This window comes from Apteryx rowi, unplaced genomic scaffold (assembly GCF_003343035.1).
Source record: "Apteryx rowi isolate R43461 unplaced genomic scaffold, aptRow1 scaffold_492, whole genome shotgun sequence".
NCBI lineage: Eukaryota > Metazoa > Chordata > Aves > Apterygiformes > Apterygidae > Apteryx > Apteryx rowi.
Window position 1 is genome coordinate 670,204 of NW_020450752.1, and position 9,327 is coordinate 679,530.

At 60.3% G+C, this 9,327-nt stretch overlaps 1 protein-coding gene and 1 long non-coding RNA gene across 3 annotated transcripts in view; one reads left to right on the top strand and one right to left on the bottom strand.

The window, feature by feature from the left end:
* The window catches only part of ENSA (endosulfine alpha), a 10,221-nt gene extending 1,068 nt beyond the window's left edge, over window positions 1-9,153 (top strand). The window contains exons 2-4 of one of the 2 annotated variants that reach the window (XM_026079148.1): window positions 4,874-4,999; window positions 7,023-7,189; window positions 9,027-9,153. In XM_026079148.1, coding sequence (XP_025934933.1) covers window positions 4,874-4,999; window positions 7,023-7,189; window positions 9,027-9,138 — 405 coding nt within the window. In that variant the 3' untranslated portion in view covers window positions 9,139-9,153. Of the gene's footprint in view, window positions 1-4,873; window positions 5,000-7,022; window positions 7,190-8,098; window positions 8,887-9,026 lie in introns of those variants that run through there. The other variant, XM_026079146.1, reaches the window with a different exon arrangement.
* The window catches only part of LOC112972530, a 4,079-nt gene continuing 3,081 nt past the window's right edge, over window positions 8,330-9,327 (bottom strand). Inside the window, exon 2 of the long non-coding RNA XR_003255708.1 lies at window positions 8,330-8,686. This is a non-coding gene — a long non-coding RNA (uncharacterized LOC112972530). The remainder of the gene's footprint in view (window positions 8,687-9,327) is intronic.

Consider the following 9,327-nt stretch of genomic DNA (forward strand, 5'->3'; position numbering starts at 1 on the left):
GGAGATGTGTGGGATCGTGGGGGTGTGGGAAGGGGATCGAGGGCTCCTGGAGATGTGTGGGATCGTGGGGGTGTGGGAAGCGGGTCGAGGGCTCCCAGGGGTCACGGGCAGCGTGTGCCAGGTGTCCGGGCAGTGCAGGCCGGGGCGGAGGGATGCGGGAGCTGCTTTGGGGTTAACACGGCTGCCGCGGGATGGGAAGCGTCCGAGGCTGGGGGCTAGGAAGGATTTGGGGTGGGGAGACACCCGGCAGGTCCCACCGGGCAGCTCCGGTTGCCTCCACACCGGGCGCCGCTTCCCGCCCCGCAGCGAGTCGGGCTGGGGCGCGCGAGCGGGGGCTGCCGCCCCCAGGCAGGCGGTCGRCTCCGGGCTCGCCGCGACGAGGGGCGTCCGCGCTTGGTGCCCGTCGCGAGCCTGGCTCCGGCCAAGCGAAGCACGAGCTCCGCGGCTGCCAGGCGGCGCCGCCTAAAACGGGCGTCGATCTCAGCCCCTCGCGCGGGGGCCGAGGTGCCGTTTCGGCAAAGCTGCTGCCCTCGGCCGTAGCTCTTCCCTGGTGGCCGAGCGGGTGAGGGTCGACCCGGGGGAGCCTCCACCACCCCCAGCTGATTCCCGCCGCGCACTGGGACTCGAGAGCACCTTTCCGCGAAAAGCGGATCGCTCCGGGGCAGGACGCTTGGTGCGTGTGTGGGAGGCTGCCCCTGCCGCGACTTGTCTTGGAGAGCCGTGGGACTTTGCGCAACCGTTGGAGCCTTCTCTATATGCAGGGAACATCGCCGCGCCCGCGATCGATCCATTTGGGCGCTCCACCTTTTTCTCTGGGGCCAAATACACCGGCATCTCCTAATGCCTGCTTAGTTATTGCGTCACCGCAGCTAGTTAATTAGGGTAGCGTCCAACATGTTTCCCACCGGCTCGTATGAGTTAATAAAAATTAAACCAAAGGGGAGCCGTGAATTGGGTGAGTATGTTACAGGCTGAGGAATATTTTCACCTACAGGTTGTCTTTAGTAAGCAGGTCGGGCAAACTTCAGCTAGCGGAGAGTCTGAGAGTCTGGGGGTTAAAAGTCGAGGCTCCGTGCTCCACAACTCTCCGGACACTAGGGCCGGAGGCAGATGGCGATACTGGTGCCCTCAGGAAGGACCGAAACTCTTTCTTGCTGATTTTACGGGTTGTCACATCAGCAAAGGCTGATTGCCTAGACGCAGAACGACTCGTAATGAGCCTCGCTCGGATTTAAAGACTCGAGCAGCGGTTCAGAGCTTGGGTTGCCTGTCCCGGTGGTAAAAGCAGCGGGCCTGCTTTTAAACTATAAATAACGTCCCCTGATCTCGGCTGCGTGGCTTGACCCTGCTGTCAACTTCCCTCCGCGAGGGATGAGCTCAGCCTTGTGTGGGCAGAGGTAAAACACGGGATTCGCATTGCAAGAGGCTTTCGGGATGATGGGGAAAGGGCTTGCTTCCCCCTCAAAATCCCAGCCTGGCTAGATGGGACAGACAGGACCTGTCCGGCTCATCTGGGCCGTGGCTGCGGCTTGCGTGAGCGAAGGGGTCGCAGCGTAACCCGCGTGAGCCGGTCGCTGTTGGCTTGGCGTGGGGGGCTGAGCGGAGGGGGAGGCGATGAGCCGTGACTCCAGCTCGTCCCACCTCCTCTCTCCGCGCGGATATTCTCGGTCTGCCTTTTGTTTAGGGCGTCTTGGCAACGCGGCGCGCAACTCCCCGGAGCCGCCGACTTGTCAGCGCAGTGCCCACGGTGTCGTGAGCGGAGCAGCCGCTCGGCTGGTTTTATTTAAAGCCTCCCTTAGCCAAGGCGCCTTATCTTTCCCGCTCCTCTTTTCCCTCGGCTCGCAAACCGGATGGCAGCCCAAGGGAAGAGGCTTTGGGGAGGAGAAACGCGACCTGGGACGGCTCAGAAATGCCTCGTCTGCAGCCCTGAGGTCGGGAGGAGGCTCGTCCTCGCGTGCTGCAGCTCGAGCAGTCAAGTCCTAGCGAAGCTCCCAGGGTCCAGGAGCGGCGTTAGCTAGCGGAGTTGGGAGGTGGCTGCTCCGGCGGCTGTTGGCTTTTGCGTGTCCCGAGACGCAAATCCGAACCGCTCCTGGTCGCCCGGTGCAGCCCGCCGGGGGCCGAGTATGTCGGTAAAATCTCCGAGGCTGGCGATGCTGCCTCGGAAATCAAATCTCTTCTCTGTGATGCCCCGGTGGGAGCAGCCGGGCGCTGCTCTCTGTGGCAACCTGTTGCCTTCCCGTGGCGCTGGGGACCTAAACGGCGGCGAGAGCAGGCTCCTTGCTCAAAAGTCGGAGCGGGAAAAGCTTTTCCCCCCCCTCAGGCATGTCATGCGCGAGAGAAACACTTGACCCGGAGCCGACGTGGCCTCACACCCCCATGGGTCGCCTCCCTCCACGGCCCGTGCCGTGAAAAGCTTTTGCCGACGGACACCGCACGGGTACGGTTCGAACCCAGCAGGAGTCGCGTCAGGATTTACTGGGCAGCGATGGAGCCGTGCGAGAAGCGGGAAGGGGGTGGGAAAGAGGGAGAAGCGACCCCCTGGGGAAGCAGCCGCAGGCGAGGAAGGCAGCAGCGCTACCGGTGCGCGCGCGCGAGGCCCTCTCCTCCCACGCTCCGCGCTGTCAGGGGGCGCCTGATGGAAGGATTATTATTTTTTTTATTATTATTATTTTTTTCGGAACAGCAGCTTGCATCACGCTTCGGAGGAAGGYGCGATCGTCTCCCGCGCGGCACGGGCTGCCACCGTGGGCAGCCTGCAGAGAGCTGCAGAGCGGTGTTACTAATCCCCCGCTCAGTGCGGGCTGCCGACTTTACTGCCGTTGCCGGACACCGGAGCAAAGATGTGCCCAAGCAGCGGTGCAGAGTGAAGCACCTGAAATGAGAAGAAGAAGCCGGGGTAATAGCAGGACAGTGGCATTTATAGCCAGGCAGGAAGGAAAGACTCGGAGATAAATAATCGAGGGGAGCAGGAGGAAGGGTTCGGAGGCTGGTAGGGCAAAGGCTCCTCTCGGATCGTCTCAGATACGGAGCGCCTGTACCAGATTTCCCGGGGCGTCCGGCTCCGAACGGGGGCTCGGGCTGAGTGACGTGCACCCTGCCTCGGCTTTTATTTCTGGAGACGGGAGCTGTCATGGAGATCGGTRAAAAAGAGCGGCGCTAATTCACACGGCGCGTGGGCTAAGGCCTGCGGCGCGTGGGAGCTCCCAAAGATCGTGACGAGTCTTTCGGCAGCTTCCCCCGCCTTCGTTCGCCTCCCGCGACGGAGCGGATCTCTCGGGCAGAGAAGAGCGGTCTCGCTCCGATCCCTAAGCCTCTGGAAAGGCTCAGAGGGTGTTAGAGCCTGGATCAGTTGGAGCAGGGGTCCTGTAGCAGCTGATATCCCAGGGCTAAGGAGCACCCAGCTTGCTCGGTTGTGCCGTTCTATTTCTGGCTAGAAACTCTTGACCCCGGAGCCCAGCGAGCAAACAGAGCCCCAAGGAACGCAAACAGACCGCGTTCGGGAAACGGCATTGCTGGGATTTTTTTTCTAGAGGGATTCTGCTGAGATGCCGGAGCTGTGGCTGCCCCGCGGCTCGGAGGTCTGCGCGTGCCAGGGCGAAGCGCCCGGACGCGGGCTCCRTGCCCGCAGCGGCCGGGAGAGGCCTTGTGCTTCGCCCAGGGCTGTAGGGCAGGATGGGGACGGGCTCGTGGCAGTCAGCAGCCTGCCGTTAGTTTGGCTTCTGCTTTAAATCCAGGCTCCGGCTTTTCGGGATGCAAAACCAAGGAGCTTTTTCCTGGCAGCCTTTGAATGGGCTCTCGCAGCCTCCCGGATGAACAGGTYGCTGCGGCTGCGTCCAAAAGGGCTGCACCTCTAGGTTGACTTCTCCTTAAAATCCCATGGGTTCGAGTTGTAAATCGCTCCTAGACCCCGGAGATGATCCAGGGGAGACCTGCRGACCGGCGGGCTCTGCCCTTCGGGCTCGCTGGCTCCCGCTTGGCTCCTGGCCTCCTGGGAGGCAAAGTCCTGGCAGCCAGACGGGTGCAAGCGCCTTCCCTTAATGTGCTTYGGTGGCTGGTTTTCGGGGGCAGCCCGAGGCGCCCGTCCTCCCCGCCTCCGCCGCGTGGAATGACCCGGAGAGCCTCAAAAACCAGYGCAGAGGATGATGAGGGGTTGGCATCTCTCCTGCCGCCACTCCGGCAGTCGGGTTGCGAGGTGTAGGACCCTTCTCGCTCGTCTCCCGAGGCTCCTCGGGTTTGAGCTGGGTTCCTTTAACATCCCGAAATTCCTCTGGCTGAGAAACAGGCGGTAAAACGCTGCTTTGCCGCCTGTGCCAATAACCGCTCCCAATAAACCGCTTTGGAACAGGAGGGTTTTTTCCGTCTCTCCTTCTTTCCAACCACCCCCAACGCCAGCCAGACTGAAATCGGGTGCAATGTGGCTCAAAACCGTGTCGCGCTGCYGTAATCCGTCACCATCCGCGGCTGCTCTGGATTGATTTTTTTTTCGGCGCTGCTGCTGCTCTAACGCGTTGCCTGTCAAGGGAAGAAACTCTTCCGGCGGAGATTCGCCGTGGCCATTTTAAACCCGGTTTGCGAAGCCGAATGTCAGCACGCCGGGCTCAGCGCCGGGCCCAGCTCGCTGGGGAGGATGGAGGGAGAGGGTCTCTGCGTATTCCCACGTGTGCCGGGGGGGGGGGGAAAAGCCGTTTCTGGCCGCGGAAGCGTTTATGATATCCGCCAAGTGCGGCTGGGCTTCCCGGGGGACCGCACCTCGCTTGGCGAGCGAGGCGCCGGGGTTTGGACTCGACGCTAAATATCGTGTTACGGGATCGCAGGTGTGTTTTGTCTTTTCCCATGGGACTGAAGGGCTTTCAAGCACCTCTTGTTTTTTCAGGACACGCAAGAGAAAGAAACCGTCATCCCCGAGAGAGCAGAAGAAGCRAAGCTGAAGGCCAAATACCCCAACCTGGGCCAGAAGCCCGGCGGGTCGGACTTCCTCATGAAGAGACTGCAGAAAGGGGTATTTATTTCTCCGCCTTTTTCTTGGCGGCTCGGCCGCGTCCTCTCCTCCCTTGACGGCACGGAGATGCCGAGCTCCAGCCGGCCCAGAGGAATCGCTCCAAAATTACCCAGGCCAAAAAGCCTGTCGGAGCCGCGGGTTAGAAACCCACAGGCGCTTCCTCTGAGCCAGCCAGGGACCAGGTTTGTGTTAGCACCTCTCCGTCTTGCAAAGTGGTACCCAGCYGGCCCCAGCCCAAAGCCGCAAGTGCTGCTCCGGTCAAGCCAGGGAGGGTTTGGACCTGCTCGGAAATGAAAGCCGCTGCCTCTTGGGTGATTTTGCTCTGTAAATCTGCCCCAGTGGCTCCCTGTTCTCCATGCTCTGACCCGTCAGGCTCAAACTCTGATGCCTAGAGGTGAAACTAGTGCAGGTGACATGGAGACATCCCCTTCCCTGCATCCCCTGTGGCTCAATGGACCGCTCGGATGCCGTGGGCCTCAGCTTTTTCCATTGCTCTGAATATTGCCTGGTCCCTGGGCTGGTGCAAAGAGCATGGAAAACGCCAGCGAGTCGGACAGTTGCATCTCCATCGCTTTGGCTCCGGTATAAAAGACAACCCCGGGGTTCAAAGCACTGCCAAGCCAGCCCTCTTGACCATACTCCCTGGAAAAGTGATTAAACCTCTCTCTGCCAAGAGCCTGCTTTGGTTCTCGCTGTTGGCTGCTCTCCTTTCGAAGGCCCCTGCCAGGTGGGTTGGTACAAAAAACAGAAATCCCTTCCGAGAAGTGCTGGAAACCACTTGTGTGTGTTCCCCTGCTCTGAACACACGGTGTCTCTCCTCAACTGCGCTGGCTTTGGTTCGACGCTGCTGGCTTCCTTTGACAGCTTTTATTTATACCGGCCCCTCCGCCAGAGCGGCCTCCGTGTGCGTTCCCTCTCGCTGTTGACACAAACGCTGGGAATGTTGTTTTAGGTACCGGCTCCCAAAGCAAGCACAAAAGGGAGGGTTGCTTAGTTTCTTGGCGCCGAATCAAGGAAGGGCTTTTGCTCTGAACCGGGGTTGTTGGGGGCTTTGCTCTCCCCATGCCGTGCGTAAGAGCAGAATTGGCGCCTTCGGTGTTTCTTGTGCGCGGCAAAGCCCCGTCTCCGGCGCAGGCACAAACTCCGCTTGCGTTCAGCCTTCTTTACGCTGTCGGGGAGGGGTGAAGAAGCTGTACCATAAAGGTGAGCCACATCCCGGAGCGATACGTGAGTGAAATGCCCTTCGAACCGCAGGTGGATGGTGCTTGGGAGCAGGGAGGTGCCCGTGAGCAGGTCTCCGCAAGCATTTCCCTGCGGAGTTTCAGCTGGTAGGAGTTGGTCCGGGATCCGAAGGGTGCCGGTAGAGGCTTCGGCACGGGCAGGGCTGTGCTTCCCAGGGAGAAAAATCCTGCTTTTGTCGCAGGGGCTCATCTGTTCACCAAAGCGGAATAAACCGTATCAGCAAACGGCCCCGGGTTTTGCTACTGTAGCTGAGCCTCCGTCTGGAGGCTTCTGCTGACGTGGCGGTGTCCGCTTTGTGCTCCTGGTCCGGGGGGCTCTAGACCGGGATTAAATCCCTGTTACGCTGAGCAGAGGGCAGAGCAAAACAAACCCGGCCTTCACCCAGCGAGCGCTGTGTCGAGCAGCACAATTTCGCAGGCTGCAAAGACCCGGAGCGAGAGCAAACGAGAGGTGAAGAGGGAGCAAAGCACATCCTGGCATCTCAGCTCAACCCTGCGGCTGCCGCGGGTGAACCTGCTTCAGCTGGGGAGGTCTGAGTCGCTTCAGGACTTGCGCACGGGTGCTAAAGGCCGCTTAAATCAGGCCAGTGTCCCTTGCGTGGATTTTCCCCTTGCCCATCGTTTTGGTGACCCGCTTTTGCGTCTCGATGCCGGTGGCTCCTTAGAGGATGGCGCTTCGTGGCCGGGCGGGCGCTCGTCTGCTCCGTCCCACCGCCGTCCTCTCGGCCGCGGGTTCCCCGCGAGTCGCGCCAAAGTAACCCGAACTCCTCTCCCTCTTTCAGCAAAAATACTTCGATTCTGGGGACTACAACATGGCCAAGGCGAAGATGAAGAACAAGCAGCTGCCAAGCGCGGGGCCAGACAAGAACCTGGTGACAGGAGACCACATCCCAACTCCTCAGGATCTCCCCCAGCGAAAATCCTCGCTTGTAACCAGCAAGCTGGCAGGGTAACCTGCTCTCAGAGGCGTTGTCTTTTTTTTTTTTCCCCCCCCCTCCCTATTTTCTTTCTTCTTTTGGTTAAATGGATTGAACTTCACTGTACCATAGGGCTGGGATCACCAGAATCCACATAGTTATTTGAAATATTTACAGCAAACGCGCACCAAAACCGAACAGAAAGCGGGCGGCTTGGGTCCCTAGCCCAGGAACACGCGGGCAGGCTCTTGGCGAATTCGACGGGGCCTTTCCTTTAGCAAGCGCATTTGCCGCCTTAACTTGCGTGCTGTTGGAAACCATCCGCCCGCTGGAAGCGCTGCCTCCTCGCGGGGAAAGCCGAGCGGCCGCGGGAGAAGTAGGGAAACGCTCGGGGGTGTTGCTTGCTCTTTGCTTGGCACCGGCGTGGGAGCGCGGAGCTGTGTCGTGTAACACTCTTCAGGTGCTGGGTGTCTGCAGAGGAGGGATGTGCTGGGGCGGAAGGTGTGATAACGTGGTCTGGAAGTCTAGATAGATGCGTGGGGTAGAGCGCTTTGGAGCGGAGAAATTCGCTGACGTGTGAAGTGTAACTTGGCCGCGTCGCTGGCTCGAGGCGCCGGGGATGCATGCTGGGGTCGCCGCGGGCTGCGGGAGCCGCTCGGAGTTCGAACCCGTCCTCGTGGTCCCGCGCTGCGGCGCTGGCCGCTCGCTCGGCTCCGTCGCAGCCGCGCGGGGCTTCGGGGCGGCTTCGCTCTCCCCCCGGCCCGTCGCGGAGAGGAGAAAAGCACCAGAGCTGGCGAACGCGGGGAAGGGAAGCAAAGAGGAGCATTAAAGCAAACCTGTATTAATAGCGTAATGCATCCAGGGCTTGGATTTCTTTCTTTCTTTCTTTCTTTCTTTTTTTTCCCCCTCTCCTTTTTTCTCTTGCCTTTGCTTTGTTTCAGGCGTGAAAAAAAACAAAACGGGCGGCGCTGCGGCTGGCGGACCGGCGCCGCGTGCACGTACCACCCGCCCTCCCCGCGGCGCGGGCGAAGCGGCTTCCCCCCGGCGCGCGGCGGCAGGCGAAACGGGAGGGTTGCAGGGACGCGATACRGCGTTAGCCCGAGGCGTTTAACAGCCGGGGAAGGTCTCGGCACGCGGGGCGCCGCGCTGCCAGCGACACTAAACCTGGACGCTTTAGATCCAGCTTTTAAAGTGCGTATGGGGAAGGAGGGGGATATATTTTTAGGGAGATGCCGTTAGAAAAACCGAGGAGGGGAGGCAGAGCGATGCYGCGAGGATGCAGCTTTCGTTACGCGCGTTCTCAGGCGAGGACCCGTTGGCACTTCCCTGCTGCTATTTCCAACCRGGAAAGGCGGTGCCACTTCCCGGCAGGGTATTTGCTGCGGGCGCATTCGAACGTTGCGGTTGCCTTCGGGTGGTTCAGGGCGGCCGAGCTGAGCCCTGGCGCGGTCGCTGCACCCCTGTTACGGGCAGGGGATTCGCTTCAAAGCCCGGARCGAGGCGCTGGCTCCGGCCGGCGTTTTTTCTCGCTGTGGAGTGGAAGAGGAGCTGGGGGTTAGCAGGATGCTTCCCAACCGCGGCGGTCCCTGCCCTTCCTGCGCGACCCGGTYGGGTGCGGACGGTGTCTGTATAAACCCCCTCGAGATGTTCTGCTGTCCGTCCCAGCCGCATTGTAAATAGATATGAATCATATATATAAAAATATATATAATTTTTTACATCTTCTTCATCTCGCCTCTCTTCTAGTGTGCTACGCTTTTTTTAAAAGGAAAAAATATATATATGCAGACGTGTTACAGCCCCAGGCCTCCGAGCTGAGCGGGGACGGAGGGGAGCGGACGGCTCCTGAACTGTGTTTTTTTCCCCCAGGATTCAGGAAATGCCGAGTGCGTTTGCCTGGCAGAAGGAAACGCTCCTTACAACAGCGCGTGAGAACCAGCGCGAGCGATTACGTTTAAAAAAAAAAAAAAAAACACAATGACGTAAAAACGAGTGTGAACTCGCCCGAGAGGGACGCCGTGTCCCCGAGCCGGCGTGGGGGGGACAAGCTGGCCGAGGGCACGCGGCGGCCGCCCGTCCCGTCCCCGTTTGCTCCGGCTGCAATACGTGGTTTTTGCGCTGGTTACGGGTCGAGGTGACCCGGCCCTTTCTTCCTCTTCCTCCTCCTCCT